The sequence below is a fragment of the Pleurodeles waltl genome, chromosome 11 (assembly GCF_031143425.1).
Source record: "Pleurodeles waltl isolate 20211129_DDA chromosome 11, aPleWal1.hap1.20221129, whole genome shotgun sequence".
Classification (NCBI taxonomy): domain Eukaryota; kingdom Metazoa; phylum Chordata; class Amphibia; order Caudata; family Salamandridae; genus Pleurodeles; species Pleurodeles waltl.
This window is the reverse complement of record NC_090450.1, coordinates 520610500-520632012: the sequence shown is the minus strand read 5'-3', so window position 1 is coordinate 520632012 and position 21513 is coordinate 520610500. Positions and strand designations below refer to the sequence as shown.

Here is a 21513-nt window from a genome sequence, read left to right as displayed (position 1 = left end):
TTTCCTCCATCATCACCCCATCCCATTGTACTTCCCCCTCTATATATTAGCACTTCAATAAACACCCTTGGATAAAAATCGATTTCGAGCATGTCATGTATTTCAAATATGTATTGATTGAAACAGGTACAACCATTGCAAATGAACTGTACATAGAATGAGCATAGACTCAATATCCTGTATCTGGCTGTTGTGATCACACTAGGGGTATTTGTCAAATCACAACATCTGCAAAATGAATAGCCAGAGGTAACAGTAAGTGGGCATTGAAGTGGTAAATACCAGCATGCCAAAGCCACACAGAATACAACCAAAGTCATTAAACTGTAAAGTTGCACTGTCTCACCTGTGTGTCATTGGAAGTACTGACGGATCACAGATGTTCTGTTGTACACACCCTCATACTCTGCCTCCTCATCCTCACTGTCCACAGGGTCCACTGCTGCCAGAGGGGCAACCCCAGTCTCCTCCTCCTGCAGAAAAGGGGCATGGCATCTGAGGGCCAGGTTGTGCAACATGCAGCATGCCACCACAATCTGGCAGGCCTTCTTGGGTGAGTAGCACAGGGATCCACCTGTCAGATGGAGGCACCGGAACTGGCCTTCACGAGGTCAAAGGTCCTTTCAATGATCCTGCTGGTTCGCCCATGTGCCTCATTATAAATTCTTCTGCCCTTGTCCTGGCATTCCTCACAGGGGTCAGCAGCCATGATAGATTCGGGTAATCAGAGTCACCTGCAAATATTGAGGGACAACATTTAGCCACACACTATCCTATATGACCCACACAATAGGCATACAACAACATTTACTGGGTGGGAACCAGGGCTCACCTATTAGCCACACCCTGTGCATCTATAATTGGGCCATCACATTTGGGATGCTGCTATTCCTCAGGACAAAGGCATCATGCACCTACCCAGGATACTTAGCATTGACGTGGGAGATGTACTGGTCCGCAAAGTGCACCATCTGCACATTCATGGAGTGGAAACTCTTACGATTCCTGAACACCTGTTCATTCTGTTGGGGGGGGGGAACAAATGCAATATGTGTTCCGTCAATCACCCCAATTATTTTGGGGATATGTCCCATTGCATAAAACCCGGCCTTCACAGTGGCCAAATCCTCAACCTGGGGAAATGCAATGTAGCTGCACATGTGTTTTATCAGGGCGGACAACACTCTTGTCAGCACTATTGAGAACATTTGCTGTGACATTCCTGCTGCCAAGCCCACTGTCACTTGGAAAGAAGTGGTGGCTAGGAAATGGGGCACTGATAGAACTTGCACAATAGGGGAGATCCCAGTGGGATGACAGATAGCAGATATCAAGTCAGGCTCCAATTGGGCACACAGCTCTGTGATTGTGGCCCTCTCCAGTCTATGGGTGAGTATAATGTGCCTGTCCTCCAGTGTAGTCAAGTCCACCAGGGGTCTGTACACGGGGGTATGACTCCATCTCCTATTAATCCGCAGTGGTAGGTATCTAAGGGACAAAAGAGTGAGGAGGCTGTCACAAACTGAACAATGGAGCCACAACAGTAGTCCACAATCTGCAAACATGTTATGGGACCGTGTAATTTGTCAAGTGTGTGCCTATTTATCCTGTGACGCAGCATTATTCCATAGGCCTGTTCCCCCCCCCCCGATATGGCGTCCGCCTGTCCTGTGTGGAAGGACAGATGGAAGTGAGGTAATTCCGCTGATGTTCTGTGCCGTGGCGGTAGGCGGCCGGTAACCACCGTGCAACTCCTCATTGGTTATGATTGGGCCCTATGGGGTACAGTGGCCAATGGTGATCAACGCCAATAGTGATGGTATGCACCGCCGTGGATGTGACCGCCATTTTCTATCTGATTCCTAACTTTTTTCCTGACCTTACATAGGAAAGGACCTACACTGAATGTGCTGCTGTGACCTGTGTCTGGAACCTACCATAGCCCATATGACCGGGTAAAGGGCTCCAGCCTTCACTTCTGAGGAATTGGAGAGAATGGTGGATGGGTTCATACCCCATTACGGACTGCTGTATGGGCCTCCAGACCAACAGGTGAGTACACTGTGGGCACAATGCATGTGGCATGAATGCATGGAGTTGTGTGTGAAGGCATTGCGTAAGGGGGAAGGGATGTCCTCTTGGCTGGGTACACGTTGTGTAATAGGCTATGTTTGTGCCAATGGTGATGGAAACGGGTATTGTGGGCCATTGGTGTTAATGGCTGGACTGTTTGTTTAATGGTGTCCTCCTGTCTGTATTGCATCGGCAGGTCAGTGCCCATCAAAAGATGGGTATATGGCGTGCCATGGCCAAGAAGGTGAGGACCCTGGGGGCCTATGGCAGGTGGAGCACCAACTGTCAGGAACAGTGGGAGGACCTGAGACGCTAGGCATGGAAGACTGCGGATGCCCAGCTGGGGATGGCCTCCCAACGAGGAAGGGGTGCCCATCAGACCCTGACCCCTCTGATGGCCCGCATACTGGCAGTGGTCTTTCCAGAGCTGGATGGGCGCTGGAGGGCATCACAACAGCCACAAAGGGGTGAGTACAGTGGCCATCATTGAAACTCACAGCTGGAGGAGTGGTATCCGGGTGGTGGTTGTGTGTCAGTGGGTGCCCCTAGGCCAGACCAGACATCGCAGCATAGGTCCTCTGGTGGCTAAGGGTCTGAAGGGGGAATACTGCCTACCTAGCTTGTTAGCATCCACTACTGGTCAGGGCTGCGTGGGTCCCAGGTGTGCTGCAGTTGGCAGTGTGTACTCCTCATGCATTGGTGGCTAGCAATATCACTGGTAGTGCAATGCATAGTGCGTAGGTCTGTACCCTGTGTGTGAGGGTGCTGTGTACGACAACAGTGGTGTTGGTACAGTCATTGACCCAGTGTATCCTTTGTCTCTCTCCCCCCCTTTCTTGTTTTGTCATCCTGTCCTTATGTGCATTAGGATCATCTGGCGGAGGAGCAGAGGCACCAGGGACAGAGGGAGCTGCATCACACAGGAACCTGGAGGCAAAGTCCACCGATGCTGAGGGCACCAGTGGGACGGAGGGTGAGGGGAGCACCACAGCGGAGACTGGAGGGGACAACACAGACTCTGATACCTCCTCTGATGGGTGCTCCCTGGTGGTGGCGGACACCTCTGTCACCACCCCAGCTACAGGTACAGCCACCGCCCCCGTACCAGCACCGTCCTCCTAGCAGCCCCTCAGAGAGTTGCCTGAGTGCGCTCACCCAGGAGGGTGGGCATCTCTTTCACCCCAGGCACCACAGGCCCAGCCCCAGTGAGCCCTGCTGCCCTGAGTGAGGAGGCTAGTGACCTCCTGAGATCCATCTCTGTAGGGCAATCAACCAGCATGAATGCCATCCAGGGGCTGGCAGCCCAGAAGCAGCAATCAAATGCATTCCTGGAGGGCATTCACGGTGGATTGGCGGCCCAACAGAGATCGATCCTGGCTCTGGCCTACTCTCTGATGGCAGCCATTGTCCCTGTTTCTACTGACGCCCTTTAACTACCACTTCCCAGTCCCATGCTCCTCAACCCCAACCCATCTCAAGCACACAGCCAGACAAGCATGCACACAAGACCACACCCAAGAGTGTCACAGGCAAACACAAGCACCACACTTCATCCCACAGGCACTCACACAAACACCTTCCAGTTGCAGACACAACAACATCCACTATTTCCACTGTCCCCTCCTCCTACTCCTCCTCCACCTCCCACCCAGTTTCGTTCACACTCACACCTGCATGCAGTACATCATCAACCACTACCTGCATCATCAGCACACCAAGCAGAACACACACCTCACTGGCAGACACCTCCACAACATCTATGCACACGCCCCGTGTCCTCTCCCACCATGTCTGTCCCCCATCCTAAAGTACACAAACCAAAGTACTCAGACACCCAACAGCCATCCACCTCACAACAGCATACAGCCCATGCACCTGCACCCAAATCCAGCAAACACCTCCAACAACCACTCCCTCTTCCTCAACTCCCATTACTTCTCCCTCTTCCCACCCCAATGTCCCTAAAAAGCTTTTCCTTTCCCAGATTGACCTCTTCCCTAGCCCCCCCCATCCTGCACGTATGGCTAGGATATCAAGGACCCAGCCAAGCACCTCAGACAAACAGTCCACGGGCCCAGTTTCAGTAGAACCTACTTGTGGTGGAAAGGATGCCAGGTCACAAATACTGAAGGAGAAGGAGCCTGCACCAGCCACCAAGAAGGGGAAGGAGCCTGCACCAGCACCAGCCACCAAAAAGGGGAAGGAGCCGGCACCAGCCACCAAGAAGGGGAAGGAGCCTGCACGAGGCACCAAGAAGGGGAAGGAGCCTGCACGAGGCACCAAGAAGGGGAAGGAGCCTGCACCAGCAGCTGTCACAGAGTCCCCACCGCCAGCCGTGGTTGAGCAGTCATCAGAGAATGGAGGGGCTGAGCAGGAGCCTTCCACAACCACCTCCACAGTGCAGCCATCGGAGGGTGCAGGGGCTGAGCAGGAGCCTCCCACAACCACCACCACAGTGCAGCTATCGGAGGGTGCAGGGGCTGAGCAGGAGCCTCCCACAATCCCCACCACAGTGCAGCCATCAGAGGATGCAGAGGCTGAGCAGGAGCCTCCCACATCTACCACAGTGCAGCCATGGAGGGTGCAGGGGCTGAATAGGAGCCTCCCACAACCACCACCACAGTGTAGCTGTCACAGCCGGTGGACGCCATATAGTTCAGCCTCCATGGGCTGCTGTGTGGCCTGCCCCCACCAGAACCAGTGTGGGATTCACCCACTTGAGAGACTGTGGCATTGCACTCAGCAGGACCAAGCATGGGGCATGTTGCCCCCTCCAGAACAAGTGTGGTATTCCCCCCCTTGTGAGACTTGCTTTGAGTCAGCCTATGTCAGCCACTGGCTTCCTTCACTTTGAGTGACTGCATTTTGCTCTTTCACAAGGAACACATCTACAATAAAGGTAGTTCCCGCCAGTACCACTGTTTATGTTGGTACTTAATTATTATTAGGGCTCCTGGTTTTATGGTATTTATTTTTTGAACATTTACTTCTGTATTTATCCATATTTATTTTTTGGCTATCTTTTTGGTATTATTCATTTTTATTTTGTGAATAAATTATGTCGGAACTTGTATAATACTACATTTATTTAACCGATAAATATGCAATCTTAATTTGATGTCTGTCTGGTTTACACATATTAAATAGCTAACTAAAATAAAACAATACACCTGTATGAAAATGTTAACATTATTCCACAAATATATGATGAGTTATGCATTTATTTAAGGACATCTCAACCAGTTTTGTAATAGCCTATGCTGTGAACCTGCTCAGTTGTTGTCCCAGAAGTCACGAATGATAGCACAGAGAGTCACTCAAAAGGTGCCCAATTTTCTCTATTTTCTTGTTTTTAAAAATAAATACAGAAAGAAAACACATTATTTTCTGTCTGTATTTATCTGTAAAAAAACAGACTAATTTAGTGTTGGCTTTGTGTTTAGAGCCTGATGTGAACAGAGGCTTTATAACCAGTGTTGCACAGCACTAGCAACATTCCATCTTTATCATTTTCTGCCTCCTGCTAATAATGTTGTAAATTCCTTTGGAAGACGACTATTTTTTAGGTCTGGTGTTAGCCAAGACATTTGATTGTACCAACATTTTATGCATAATATAATTATGTATAGGGCCTTTCAGCCAACTCTTTTTATCCATTTGTCTTTTCTTGTGTCATTCAGATTTGGCTTCTGCGCTCTATAACATACAGCATGGGGGACTTGGTCAACCTACTTCAGGCACTGGCTACGTTTACTTTGAATATCTGCATTTAACCCTTTCACAAAGAGCACATCTGCACGAGTTAGTTCTCTTCAGTGCCAATGTTTCTGTTTTTACTTTATTATTACTTTAGCGTTGCCTTTAGTTGTAGAGCCTGATGGGATGTCAGGAGGCTTTTAACCAGATGAGAGCACATGGCACAGTTTAGCTTTAATAGTTCCTGTCTCCTGCCAATGCTGTTGTAAATTCCTTTATCTAACTGCTACTTTTTCACACCATACCAACAGTTCACATGAACTCTGAATATAAGTTCATGGGGGTGCTCTATCTTTGCAACTCTGTCTGTCAATCATTCCTTGTTTCTGCCCTTCTTTCCTTTTTTGCCTTCCCCTTTCTTCCCTTCTTTTTTCCTTTTTCTTTCTTTCCTTCTTTTTTCCTTTCTTCTTTCTGCTCTTATTTTATTAATCTCTTCTTTCTTACCTTCTTGCCTTTTTTCTTTCTGATTTCTTCACTTCTTTCTATCTTTTTTCCTTATTTCTTTCTTTCATCCTTTATTCTATTCTTTTCCTTCCTTTTTATCTTTCTTTCCTTTTTTTTGCTCTTCTTTCTTTCCTTCATTCTTTCCTTCAGTCTATCATTCTTTTCTCTTCTCTCGTCTATTCTTTCCCTCCTCCTTTCATCAATTCTTTACTTCTTTCTTTCATTTATTTTCTGCCTTCCGTTCTTTCCTTCTTTTATTCTTTCGTTCATTCCTTCCTGCTTTTCTTCCTTCTCTCTTTCCTTCTTTCTTTCTTTTTTCTTTACTTCTTTCTTGCCAGCCAAGGCCATATCAATTGGCTTTTTTAAAGTTTGTGTAAGCCACGACCTTTGCTTTTACCTGTAGGGGTTTTCAGCCAGACCTTGTCCATTATTCTATGTCTCTGTCATTCACTTTTTTCTTCCACCCACTCCAGCATGCATCAAAGGTGAATGTATCAACCCACTTCAGCCATTGGTGGACTTCACTATGATCAGGGCCACTGGAATTATGCGTCAGGAAAAGGGCCAAATTATGAGGCAGGGGTGAGTAAATTATGTGGCAAGAAAAGGCAAATTAGGTGACATAATGTGGCACATTCTGTAATAGAATTACTTCATTATTTTGTCATTTTTAAACCTGGTAACATTGTCCGAGCATTGATTACACCTCATTAGTACCCATTTGATATCCAAATAAAGCAATAATCAACAGACAGATGACCAGCCAAGCTCTGCAAAGGTCCTTCCACTGCGAGGCAACATATGTTGCTGCATTTTAGTAACTTTTGAACTGTGTGAGCTAGAAGCATTTTTTGTTAAAATATGCAGAATATGCAGCAGATGATGGCAAATTGAGATTTTCCTAGCCTTGGTGTCTGAAAGGCTAGATTTTATTAAAGACACGGAGGCGAGTATTATGCAGTCTTTTCTTGCTTTAATTTTAACAGCAGCCAAGAAGAAAAACTACATTTCCCAACAAAAACTACAAAGTGACATCATAAGGTAACCATCCAATAGGACGTCGTAATGCACTATTAGTATCCTGACTGCGAACAACAAGTCCTCTTTTCTTGATGCGAACCACTAAAGAGGAGAAGTAACCAGCAGAATGACATAAAGAACAGAAACCAAAGTCACAAAGTCTATAAGGCAATCTTGAAGATGGTGAGTGTAGAGAGGAAACCGGGAAGGATGTCCACCGATGACGGAGTCCAGTGTTGAACGAAGGTCGTTACGCAAATCATGAAGAGCCAACTTTGGGAGCAGGAGTTGGCACTGAAATAAAGGAACAGGGAGGGTTAAGCCAGTGGTGGGATAATACTCGCCTCCGTGTCTTTAATAAAATCTAGCCTTTCAGACACCAAGGCTAGGAAAATCTCAATTTTATTACAAGACCGGAGGCTCATATTATGCATGTTTAAAGCATAGCAATAACAGAATCTGAAACATGCGAAATTGGTTTACAGTAAAAGGTTCTAAAGGTACTTTCATTAGACAAGTCTGCAGATTTGAGGATATCCTGTAATGAGGATCCCGCCCAAAATGCCCGAGAAGCCATAGCGCCTCTGGCAGAATGGGCTCCAAAACAGTTTATATCAATCCCAGCTAGAGACATGATCCATTTAACCCAACGAGCTAGGGTAGGAGCAGAGACAGGTTTATGGGGTTTCTGGAAGGAAATAAGTAATTGGGAGGAAGAGGATGACCTCAATTCTGCAGTACGGGTCACATAGGCTTTAAGACAATTGCCAACACACAACCTGGGTTGAGAGGGAAAAAATGGGTAGTTAACCGATGCCAAATTAGTCTTAGTACGTCGTCTGACTTGAAAAGAAACACCAAGAGGAGAAAAGAAAAAGGAGGTAACATTAAGGGCTTTAATATCCGAAACACGTTTAAGTGAAATTAGACACAAAAGCATAGTTAATTTTGCAGACAGTGGCTTGAGGGAAAGAATTTCATTATCTGGCCAAGCTGTAATAAATTTCAACACTAGATTGACATCCCACATAACGTTATATTTTGGAGCTGGAGGAAAAACACATCTTACTCCCTTTAAGAGTTGACAGATGAGAGGATGTTCACCAATTGGTCTGCCGTTAACTCTATGATGTTCAGCGGAAATGGCAGATCTGTAAGTATTGACAGTACGATAAGCCTTACCTTGGGAGGCTAAAGAAGCCAAAAAATTCACAACCAACACTACATCAGCTGAAAAGGGATCTGAATTCCTGTCCAGACACCAGCTGGACCAAATGGCCCATGCGGATTTGTAAGCCTTCGAGGTACCAGGGGCCCTGGCCTGTTGGATGAGTCTGAGAGCATCCTCCGAAATTCCTGGGGTTCTCCAGGATGACCCGAAATCTTCCAGGCAATGAGAAACAAAGAGTTGTTGAGAACTAGGTGATGTTGTCGACCTTGGGGATCTAAGAGAAGATCGGGGAAGTGAGGAAGCCATACAGGATGATCGGTTGTTAATTCCAATAGAGTTGGGTACCAAGGTTGAGCCTGCCAAAATGGGGTTATTAGGACAAGTATGGATCGTTGTCTGCGTACCTGTGCCAGAACCCGAGGAATGAGAAGGAAGGGAGGGAAAGCGTAAAGAAGGGATGATGGCCAGACCTGAAGGAAGGCGTCTGTGGCGAGAGCCTGGGGGTCCGGTCTCCAACTGAAAAAGGAAGGAAGGTGAGATTTGAGGCGAGAGGCGAAGAGGTCTATGGACATTATGCCAAAGAGGGAAGTAAGCTGATTGAATATGGAAGGGTGCAAACGCCAGTCGCTGGAATCGTGAAGATGTCTGGAATACCAATCCGCAACTGTATTCAGAGCGCCTGGTAGGTAAATCGCTCTGACCGAGATTTGTCGAGAGAGACAATATTCCCAAAGATGTTTTGCCAGGGTAGAGAGGATCTTGGACCTGGTGCCCCCTAAATGGTTGATATATCGGACGGCTGTTAGGTTGTCCATTCTGAGAAGAATAGTGCAGCTTACCTTGTCTTTTGTAAATGAGCGGATGGCAAAGGAACCTGCAAGCATCTCTAAACTGTTTATGTGCAAGAACGACTCCTTCAGAGACCATGCGCCTCCAGTCGAGAACTGACCACATCTTGCGCCCCAACCCGTCCGACTTGCATCGGATTCTAATACAAGATCTGGGGCGGCAGAGAAAATGGTTCTTCCGTTCCAGGCGCCTAGGTGAGTCAACCACCAGAGAAGCTCTTCTCTGGACTCGGAGTCCAGGACCAAAGGATCGGAATAGGCCAGACCCTTGTGAAGATGACGGATCTTCAACCGTTGAAGGGCGCGATAATGCAACGGACCCGGAAAAATGGCTTGGATAGAGGAAGCGAGGAGACCTACAAGGCGAGCCAGAGTTCTGAGGGAGATGTGAGGAAGAGAGAGGGATTGACGAATCTCTTTTTTGATTAAGGAGACCTTGTGTTGAGGAAGTTGAAGAATTGAACGAGTAGTGTCTATGAGAAAACCAAGGAATTCTAGCTTTTGAGTTGGAAGCAAGACTGATTTTTGAAAATTGATAAGGAAACCCAATTTGAGAAGAAGATCTTGACAGAACTGTAGGTGAACTAGGAGAAGGCGTTTGTCTTGTGCCATCAAGAGAAAATCGTCTAGATAAAGAATCAGACGAACACCGTGGGAGCGGAGAAAAGCCGCCACAGGTTTGAGAATATTGGTGAAACACCAAGGAGCGGAAGAAAGCCTGAAAGGAAGAACTTTGAATTGGTAGAACGAGTTGTGCCATTGAAATTGAAGAAATTTTCTGTGTGAGGGGTGAATTGGGACCGTGAGTTAAGCATCCTGAAGGTCTAGTCTGACCAACCAGTCGCCTTGAAGTAAAATATCCCTGAGATGAAGAATGGTCTCCATCTTGAAGTGTCGATAAACCACAAAATTGTTGAAATTCTTTAAGTTTAGAACTAGCCGAAACTTCTGATTTTTCTTTTGCACCAGGAAAATGGTGCTGAGAAAACCCGAAGTGTCGAAAAGCACTGACTCTATGGCTTATTTGGCGAGGAGAGATTGAATCTCGTCGTGGAGCAGTTGATTTTGCTCTTGAGAAAACACTAGAGGAAGAGGGAAAAGGGACTGAGTTGGTGGTTGATAAAACTCTAAGAGGTAACCTTGAATGGATTGAATTACCCAGGGATCTGAGGTGAGAAAACGCCATGAGTCTAGAAAAAGACCCTGTCTGCCTCCTACTGGAGGAAGGCCAAAATTGGAAACACTTACCGGAGACTTGTTCTCCTTTATTGATATATCCCCTCTGACGATAGCCTCTTGAGCGGCGGGGTAGAAACGCGGCTTGTATCTTGAGTAGGTGTCAAGCTGGGTTTGTTGATTGTAGGAGTCTCGGTTGGCATAATGACCTCTGATGGAACGGCCAGCAAAGCGACTCCTGCCTTTGCCAGCCCTGCCAAAAACCTGAGAAGAAAAAATGTTCTTGATAGAAACCTGAGCCTTGTCCAGGGAGGCAAAGGTGGAGACGTACTTGCCCAACTCCTTGATGAAGGAGTCTCCAAATAAAAGGCCTTTAGCTGAAGGACCCTCATCTTTAGTGGCTAATGAAGTCAATTTAGGGTCAATCTAGAGCAGGAGACTCTTTCGTCGTTCGATGGACAACTGGGAGTTCGCATTACCCAGCATACAGATGGCATGCTGCGCCCAGTTGGAAAGGACTACCGGATCAATTGGCATATTGTCCATCTTGGCTTCCTCTGCCATATCAAAAATTCTGGTGAGGGGACCCACCAAATCTAAAAGTTTGTCTTGGCAGCCTGACCAAGCTCTATCGACACCTTTTTTAGGGTCGTTACCAAATTTGGTGAAAAACATAAGCATGTTGGGATCAATGGTGGGTGTAGCAGTAATATTATCGGGCAAGGAGGGACGGGGACATTCGGATTTGAGCTTGTTGCGAGCAACTTTGTCTAAGGAATGGCGTAGGAAAAAGGAAACGTAGTCTGCAACGTGGTCAGCAGGGTACCACTCTTTAGAGTTTGGATGAACCATCAGGGAAGGATCAAACAAAGGTTCACCTGAATGGTCCACCAAAATCTGAGACACCGGGTGAACGTCACCACCGTCACTAGGAGAAATTCTACGCCTTTTCTCCGGAGGCCTGTAATAATAAGGATCAGAAGATCCATCCATATCGTCCGTATGACTGGGAGAGTCATCATCGTCATCATCGGTGTCTCTTACGTGAGTAATATGGAGTGGAGAATGAGGGGGTCCCGATTTGGATACCTCTCGGGTGGAAGGACCAGCAGAAACGCCTTTTGAAGGTCCCGGAAGGGAACCTGCACGTTTCTTGCCTTTCGTAGAAGGCAAATGGGAAGCCAAAATAATTTTGGAGAGAGAGGCTTCAAGGTTCTTGGATACGTCCAACATAGAAACAGAAACTGCCTTCTGGACAGAGTCTGTAATGAAGGACTTCAGTGATTCCTGAAGAAAATGGGATTCTTCCTCGTCAGCCATAACGAGGAGTTATTAAATTATATATAAATTATAAATATAAAATATATTAAAACAAAATTGAGGAAAAAGAAGGAGGTTATAACCTTAGGAGCCCGTTAACTAAAAAGGGGGAATTAAATTATATTTACAAACGCCCACAGCGCGCTGTGACTGGCAATAAATAAATAAATAATTAAACCAAACACTTCAGGAGACGCGAAGCAAAGCTGAGGAAATGGGCCCAGACGCGCGTCTGTAACGGTAAAAGGAAACCGCTAACAGACGCGTGTAGATAAACAATGAAAACACGTTCAAGACGCGAGCAGAGGAATCCGAAGAATGTAGGAATGCAGCCGGCTGTCAGGAAATGGCTGACAAGCCGGCTGCACGCGCACACACACGCCCGCGTCAAGAACGGTGAAAAAACGACTGTTGCAAGACTCGCTGACAGAAATGAAACAAAAGAGAAGGAGCGCGTCAAAGATAAAACATGTCCTATACACTGAAACAGATTATAAAACACATTATTAGTACAATATTCAACATTTACATGGAGGACAAAATATTGGTACTTATCTTGACTGCGAGCAGCAAGAAAAGAGGACTTGTTGTTCGCAGTCAGGATACTAATAGTGCATTACGACGTCCTATTACCTTATGATGTCACTTTGTAGTTTTTGTTGGGAAATGTAGTTTTTCTTCTTGGCTGCTGTTAAAATTAAAGCAAGAAAAGACTGCATAATACTCGCCTCCGGTCTTGTAATTAAAACTATAATTATGTGAAAATCACCCAGGCCGCACAATGGATAATTCCAGTGGTACTGACTACGAGTTAAGTTTGCTGCCCTTTTACAAAGAACAGATCAACACACAAAGTAGTTCCCATCAGTGCCAGGGAATACTATGTATGGCAGTGGGTGCTTTATTGAGATCAAAACAACACTGCTGCTGTTAACCAATGTTTTGTTCAGATTGGGGGGGGGGGGGGGGGGCAGCATCTTAGGGAACAATAAATTTTTGCAAAAACCATGACAAATTAAGAATTGCCAAAAGGCTGGTGGCCAGTGCCAAACCTATTGGCTTTGCCAATGCTTGTTTAATATGCAATGTTCCTCTCATGTCATTTTCCATTTCCCATGTTAAATGTCAATTAGCAGACGGCATTTTGGCATTATAAACAGAGTAATCGCGCTAGCTAAATTTTAGCTTAAGCGCGTAAATAACTATGTAAATTATGCTCTGTATTCTTTGGCAGTGAAATAATATAAAAGTAAGCCCTTCAAGGGGCCCGCTTTTAAAAGTTAAGATTTGCCTCTGGAGTGTGGTGAAGAAGTCTTCTGTGATTTGCAATCAACTTTGTCACACAACAGAAACGCCGTTGAATAGTGGCGCTGCCAGCTGCCCTCGTTCGTTTAGGCCTGTCGTGGAAACGAGCAGTTATCAACCCACAGAGGGCCACAGAATCCCTTTCTTTCCCAAAGTGATCATGTTGCAGTTGTTCACCACTTTCTGCATAGTACACCTTTCTGTTTAATATTCCATACTTTTATTTTGTATATTTTTACGCAATCGCAATAGCCTGCAGCTATCAAGCTTGTGCTGTTTATTTTTCAAAAACAGTATGTACTGATCTTAGGAGTCGATTAACATTGGAAGCCGTGTCCACAACACGGTCTACAATCAAATTGTTCGGAATATATCGCCGCCTATTCCCGTGATGCCCTCTTGTGGGAGGTGTCCCCGGCGATCCTCACCGAAGCCAAGGCTCGTCCATCTTGGGTAAGGATACCTCTGCACAAGTTCTGAACAATAGAAAATAAGATGCAATTGGAACAAAAGGTTTCCCTGGAACGTGATCTGAGGAGACCGAAGTATCACATCGTTTTTCAGACGTATTTAACACACATCCACATAGCTCAATATGCAAGGCAAGGATAGGCTATGCATCTGCACCTGAACGGTGTTCTTAAATCGTTGTTTTCGTATCTCTGGGGACTTCCTTTATTGTGCACCTTCTCCGATGTGTTCGCTGGTCCTATCCGAAAGTCTTTGCAAGGTTGTGGGTGGGATATTGATAAAGGACAAAACATATTTCAATGAGCCTGTTATTGTTTTCGGATGAAAATTGTGACAATGCTCATCAGCAGGCTACCGAAATGTAATTTGAAGAGCGCTATGACTTTTTTTGTAATTTTATATTGCACGAACTCGACGGTATTGGAACGCTTTACATGAGCACCAGTTACATTATACAAGGACGCATTCATGTTCGTAGGCACGGTGAGATTATTTCCAAAAAAATTAGAAACAGTTGTGCTGACTCCGAGACTTGAACCTGGTTCTCTCACTCCAAGGTCGACAGCTCTGTGCCTTACGCCACATCCTCTGCCCTCCCTCTATCGGGAGGGCACTATTTTCATGTACGCCTGAATGGTATTTCACCCGTAACACAACAAGGAGCACTGCCATTTCGCGGCAAGGTGTAATTCTTTTAACGACACAGCCCTAGAACATCTTGCCACTGTATAGTACTGCATCTGAGCGATTGTTCAAGAGGTTTCCACAAGTATACTCAATATGGTGGCTCGCACTTCAGTTTGTGATCGGAGTGTTGCTGACGGTTTGTACTTACCTAAGCCATTGGTCCTGAAGGCCACTGTGGCCCTGCCCACGAAGAACGGCATAGAGGTCGTCGGTTAAAAAGCAGAGGTTGGTGTTCTGTGAAAGACCCGCCCCTGGACGTTTCAAACACTAGAAGGCCCAGAAATTAAAATTAACGTCACGTAGCCTGTGGACATTTTAAATGCACAAATGCCTATCAGTGTCCAAGAACTAGAGGAGGTTTTGAAAAGCAAGCCTGTCACCTTTATTTCATTGGTAGAGATGTAACATGACGGGTTATTTATCCCAGACTTTCCACAGCAGTCTAGTGTTCAATGCGCTTTGGACCCCGCCTCGTGTGGGAGGAGTTTAGAGAGTAGTTACAGCCCACGTGGCCCTCCCACCACCTCGGTTTGTTTCTACCACTGGTGGGAGGATCTGGGAGGGCCGCCCTAGGGCGCGTTCCCGTCGCTCCTGAGTGGAAGTTGGATTTCCTGGCAGCAGTGGTGTTTGTGCTTGGACAGTGAGCGAGGTGAAGGACCGAGGCTGCTACTCAGAGCCTCTGAGGGGGAAGGCTGGCCGCCCAGCGGGGTCCCGCAGCATGCTGCGGCCGCTCCCCGTGAAGCTGGGTCGGCTGTGCCGGCTACTGAAGCTGGCGCTGCTGGCGGCTGCGCTACTCGTCATGTTACTCAACACGCACTCTTTACTAGCCTCTTTTCAGCGGAACGAGCTGACCGACCGTCGCTTTCTGGCGCTCAACAAGTGCCCCGCATGCTTCGGCACCAGTTGGTGCCGCAAGTTCCTCAACGGGCAGCTTACGTTCGAGTCCTGGGGTCGGCTGCGCGCCTTCGACCTCTTCAACGTCAAGAACGTGTACTTTGCGCGCTACGGAGAGCCACGAGAGGGCAACCGGCGCGTGGTCCTCAAGCGGCTGGGCTCTGCGCGCGAGCTGGCCGAGCTGGACCGCGACATCTGCCGGCGCGCCACCGGCGGCCGCACGCGTTGCGACCTCATCCAGGCCATGCCCCGCACCGAGTTCGCGCGGCTTAACGGCGATGTACGGCTCCTGACCCCGCAGGCCGTGGAAGGCTGGTCCGACCTGGTGCATTGCCCCTCGCAGCGTCTGCTCGACCGCTTGGTCCGCAGGTACGCAGAGACCAAGGATTCGGGCAGCTTCCTGCTCCGCAACCTAAAGGATAGCGAGCGTATGCAGTTGCTGCTCACCCTGGCTTTCAACCCCGAGCCACTCGTATTGCAGGTACGTGACCAGTTAAACTGCTAGTTTATTCTACAGTTACCCAACTATACAATTTTCGTCTTTTCAGCAGTGAGTATTCAGATCATTGGACACGTGTCAGTCGGGGGCAGAATCCAGGAACTGTTAACGTACTTTCAACCCGACCTCACTTGAACTTCCCGTCCCGGTCACCTAATGAATTTCTGCTTCTGTCACCCTTTTATAAAGCACATTTCCCATCCATATATGTTTATCCGTAGATCTGGTGCAGCTACTTTTTGATAAATTGCTCTGTATGTAGGTGGACATCTAGTGGTTAGAAACCGCATTAGTCGCTATGGAGTGCTAACAGACTACGTTCTGTTCTCTAGATCACGACTCTCACGCAGCGGTAAACATAGGGTCTTCACATCTCTACTCAAAGTTGGACTCACCCCACCACCCCAAATCCTCTGATTTTTTGTTTCTAAACTCCCCTGCATATCACTCCCATGTTACAAGTACTTTTAAATCTTGTTGACGTGCTCTGACTTGCTGTTTTCCAATTTCATTTCTGCCCTTTACCTTAATCCACCCACTATTTGCACCCCCCTATATAAGTACAAATACTCTGCATGGAGGTACGTGTTTAGCGGCTAGTAACTTCGGACGTCTCAGTCCCACCCGTAACCCTGCTCTGTCATCACTTTGGAAGTATTAGCTGCTAATTTGTGGACGCCTACTACCGTCCAAACCCAAGCCACACTAATTTCAGCCCTTGGTTCCTCTTGTTTTATGTTCGTTGACAATAGTACCATTTACTGCAGTTAACTTGTCCAGCCACGTTTTTTTCGTTCTGATTACGCCTCCTTGATGGAATGCATTGCCAGCTGCCGCTTGTTATAACCACCGTGCGTGTAGGTACGTGTTTGACGGTGCGAAACCGTAGCAGTTACAATCCACCACTCAGTGGCGGTATTCTGTCACCAGTGACCGCAGCACTACCTAATCACCGCTTCCAACGCTGTGCCGTTGTCGTGCTCACCGCAGGGAAACCCACGCGCATTCAGAATCTGGTATCTTAAACCACAGTGACTTGGCGGACATGCCTGTTATGTAACTTCTTTTCGTACTGTTGTAAGCCTTTGCCTCAGCAGGCTGTAATTTACCCTGTTTGCTCAGAGGGCTGTGTGCCTGTTTTTTTTTTTTTTTTCTTTTCACTGCGCCTTATGCGATCTAAATGTCTCGTTATTAACTGTTTAGTACTCTCTCTCAGTTCGAGGAAGGCCTAGGAAAATTAGCCATTGCGATTGCCTACTTTTAATGGTTCTTGATTCAAGTCCTTAACGTCCCTGAGCCTTTGGGCTTTTCTGTGTGGTCTCGAGTTTACCGAGGGATCCTTCTGCAGAGCTACCGTGCGTCTGTAATCTTGGATTCAGAAGCACTCTTGTTGTTCGTTAATGGTGCACATACCGTGTCTCCAGACCCGTTGGCCTGCGTGCAAGGCATCCTAACATGGACTTCCACCCGATTTAAATGATCCGCGATTGAGTGAGCATTGTTTTTCCTTTGACAGACCTGTCTCTTAAGAATGGGTTTGGAATTATCTCTGCTGTAGTCTTAAAACACTGCTAGGCCCGATGTTTTTAACTAGTGGGGGCGATTTGTGCATCCTAGCATTTATCGCCCAATAATGAAATGCCGGGCTTCTGTATATTCAGTGCGTGTTGTTTTCCGTTTGTGGAATATTCCATGTCCCTTCAGAGTATAACGAAGGGGCCCTGCCAGTGTTAAACCGCTATCTATGCGACCACACTCCGTGTACATCAAAGGTACTCAGGAACACAAATCTACATTTGACCCTGGTGTGTTTATCCAAAATCTATTTGATGTAAACATGTTTATCCATGTTGCTGTATAGTATTATAGAGAATGTTGCATTTATCAGGCGATATAGCATAATTGGTACACTTTAGGAAAAGGTGCGCGTTTTTGAGCGAAGTGGGTACACGATAGATGGAAATAGTAGCAAAAGTTCGTTTTAAGAACACGAGAGGAAAGGCACGGCTCCCGCTAGCAGCATGACTAGGACTTCATGTAGTAATCCGAGCTAGACTTGGGAGGGAAATGAGGAACATGGAACTTGAATCCTTTTCTGATGACATTACATTCCACAGGGGGCAAAAATGCACTAGCGATTTAATGGTACAGCATCAGCGACGGAAGAAATCCAGGAAGAAAACAAGTGATATATCTTTCAATGGCAATGTTTAATTGACAATGTGTAGGCGTATGTTCTCAATATGAAATCATTAATGTAGCATTGATATAACAGCATAGCTGAAAACATTCAGAAAATATTAATATCCATATGCTCTACAGAATTTAAATTTCCTGCTTTCAGTCGAAACTGGTAATCTTGTAGGACGGTTTCGCTACCAGTATTTTTTTTGGAGGTGGGGGGGGTGGGGGTCAGATATTATTATTATTATTATTATTATTATTATTATTATATATATTTTTTTTATTCTAAGTGCTCTTGAGTCCCAGGTTTAAAATATTTGTAAAACCTGGTTACCTTTCCCCCGCACCCCCCCCCCCCCCCCAACCACCACAGACACACAACGCACACTGAAAGATTTTCTTAAGCTCACATGAGTTTAAAGGTTCACTTTTTGCTTGATTGAATGTGTTGAAATTAAGTGTCGTTGTCACAAGGACAAAGGTAAAAGTTCAAAGTGGCAATCGGCTCAGTGTATACAAGTGGCGTATTTGGCTCTTATAGAAATGCATAGGCATTGAAGTACGGGTGACACGTTTCTGGCTTCCATTCACACTTCGATCCAAATTGCAACAGCAATTCTAGTTTTGGCACGTTCTCTAAATGGGATAGTGGTGTAGTTAATTGTATTAAGCTCCATCGTACATACCCCCACACGAACTATTTTCAGTAATTACGCACACGCCTGATAGGATATGGTCGTAAGTTAACCAACACAATTATGCAACACTGATTATTAATCTGTGCCATATCGTAACAGTAAGTTAATTGCTATTTTTGTAGCAAGCTGTACAGAGGAGTTAGGTTTCTTAAGTGTTTAAATTTATGCTACTTTAAATAATTGCGGCTCTTTTAATTTGGCTAAGAAATGAATTATAGCCACGCTAACGCGATTTAAAAATAAAATATACATTTATATTAATAATAGCAGTTTTTGTTCAACGCTATGCACCACTAGGAACCTTGCTGCTATAAAGTTTGATTCTTGTGTTTCGTCTTGTTAACTTAGATTAGTGTGAAATATAGTAAATTACCAGGTTGCTCGTTGTTTCGGCGTAGGACCTGAGACTCTTTGGATGTTTTTATTGTGTAAGCCCCTAAGAAAGGACAGAGGAGGCGTTTCCTGTGTGTCATTATAATTGAGTACAGCCGCATGAAGTGTGCTAACCTTTTTCGGCATAATTTGTCAGAGCTGGACTTGAAGGGAGACCACTTAGTAAAATTCAGAATCGGGAAGACTCCCTTATCTAAAGTTTAGGTAAACACTTCTCACCAGGTGTCACGTGATCTAAATACATTACGAAAGTACTTATATTTTGAGTTCATCTGGATCTGTGCTGGCTTCCTTTTTCAAACTGACGTGAGCTATTCCTTTCAAGTGACTGCACTATATATATATATATATATATATATATATAATCTGTCTTTTTTTTTTTTTTTTTTAGTTGATGCAGTGCTGCATTTGAACATTGAACCAGGATTCATCAATGTTCTAGGCCTATTGCTTTAATACTTTTATTATTATTATTATTATTATATATATATATATATATATTTTTTTTTAAATGTGGGTCATCCAGTCAATGTCTACTAATCTCCTACAGTTCTGAGCATTTAAATAGCTCTTATCAGCATGGCTGGTCCAAACTCTGTTTAGGATTAACTTGATATCACAATCCTCTAGCTGTAATTCAATTCTTAATGCATCCATCAGTATCCCTGGACCAAGTACATCATCTCTTGCAAGAATTGGTTCTCAGATTTTTGAAAGTTTGGAACTCTTATCACCATATAATCGGGCCTCTGCTTGATCTTGCCTTGATTGATTTTAGTGCCTGCAAAAGAGTAGGGGTTTATCCCACCCATTGCCTCTTCTAGGGACCAGGTTTCTTGAAAGCAACATATCTGGGCCGTTCTTACATAGGCTTCCTTTCTTCATCAATAGACTTCTGTTTGAATCCAGCAATACTCCATAATATTGTGCAGTTTTGTGGTGGAGCCCTGCAGATGGCTTGTTTTTATGGTTGGTGGATTTTAGGTGTTAGTAAGGTGGAAGGTAAACAACTAAATTCATATTTACATTGAATAGTTTGAAATTTGCTCTAGATGTTATGATTTATCGTTTCATGTGCTTATTGGTAGCATACCACTTTTAGGTTACACTGGTCACTGTGCATCAAATTGTTGGATGTAGTGTGTAAGATATAACACATGCAAAAACATATTCATCTGATTGCTGACCATTAAGTTAAACCGACTGCCATGCCAGATGTCACCTTTTTGACAAGCTGTGACGTACAAAACCACTTAAAAAATCTTGTACTCAAACTGGTCATGTTCTTGATAGGTGTCTTGGGGCATGTAACAAATGACATAGCTTGTGCTTAATCGCTGCTGTTTAGAAGGTTCTTATTTTTCTTGCTCATACATTGTTTCCATGTTTCACAGCTGATGGGTTTTTGCCTCCATTGTATCTTGTGGTTTTGCTAAGTAATTCAGTCTCGATAACTTCATGCATCAGGTGATGATGGCCAGGTGTACTGCACTCCACTTTAACACCCTGTTTGTGTGATATTTTTTTTTAACATAAAGGTATGCTGCAGTATTTTAGGGGTGATAATGAGGACAAATTCAGTTAAATACTTCTCTGTTAATTACACCTTAAGTTGCGACTCACAGTTGCACAGTTGAATTACATTTCCTTTCTTGATTTGTGATGTTTCTTTATGGTTTCGCAGTGAAAACAAATGTGACTCGATAACAAGTTATTTAGAATAGTTATACTAATAAACATGCATGGGGACACTTACCACATCAGTGTAAAGGTCAAACTCAAGTTTACCGCAGTACAGCATTACTGACAGGAGAAAAACAATTTAGGGCGATAAAGAGTGCATGTAACTTTACGCAAGGAAACAACTCTCCTTGTAGTCACCTGATCTCTTCATTGCTATTTATTCAACATTGTTATGCTCTCTCCTATGTAAGGAAAACCAGTACGTCTTTGGATAAAACGCTATTCATAAAATATGCCATAGTATAAACTATATGTGCAGATGCAGAGTGTGCAAGATGCTATTTATTGGCATTGTTGAGGGACAAGCCTCTGCTTCTCTTGAGTCATTAAGCCTCTTCCTGAACAGTGATATAAACTATATAGTGTACTCTGATTATATGCATATTGTAGGAAAATGCCCCTTTTGACATGGTCACCCCCCACTTTTTGCCCACCGGCACATACGTTTTTTTTTTATTTGTTTGTTTTTTTTGGCTGAGGTACCCCAGTGCTCTTTTCCTAAGAACAGGGCACCTGATTTAGTAAAGCACCTGGACGCCCACTAGGCAAATGGTGACTTGTACCCTACCCCGTTCTCACCTTAACTCCTGAGAACTGGTCCTGGAAGATGCTGCAGAATGCTTGTGTTATTCTCCCCTATGGTTTGCATTACTACTTTAAGGACTTAGACTCTACAAGTATTTTCCTAGTTCCCTTCAAAACTTCATCAGTATGTATACTTGCAACAGTATTCTGGTGTTGTAACATAATATAAACAGTGTCTTCTTGTGTGTGTGTTTCCCCCCCCCCCAACAGTTGGTTTTGAGTTCCAACTTGTGTGTCTTGTTTATT

General features: G+C 45.2%; 1 protein-coding gene across 1 annotated transcript in view; it reads left to right on the top strand.

The window, feature by feature from the left end:
* The first annotated feature begins 14830 nt into the window (after positions 1–14830).
* Positions 14831–21513, top strand: part of DIPK2A (divergent protein kinase domain 2A) — a 44182-nt gene continuing 37499 nt past the window's right edge. The window contains exon 1 of the mRNA XM_069213903.1: positions 14831–15646. Within this exon, the coding sequence (XP_069070004.1) occupies positions 14990–15646 (657 nt within the window). The 5' untranslated portion in view covers positions 14831–14989. The remainder of the gene's footprint in view (positions 15647–21513) is intronic.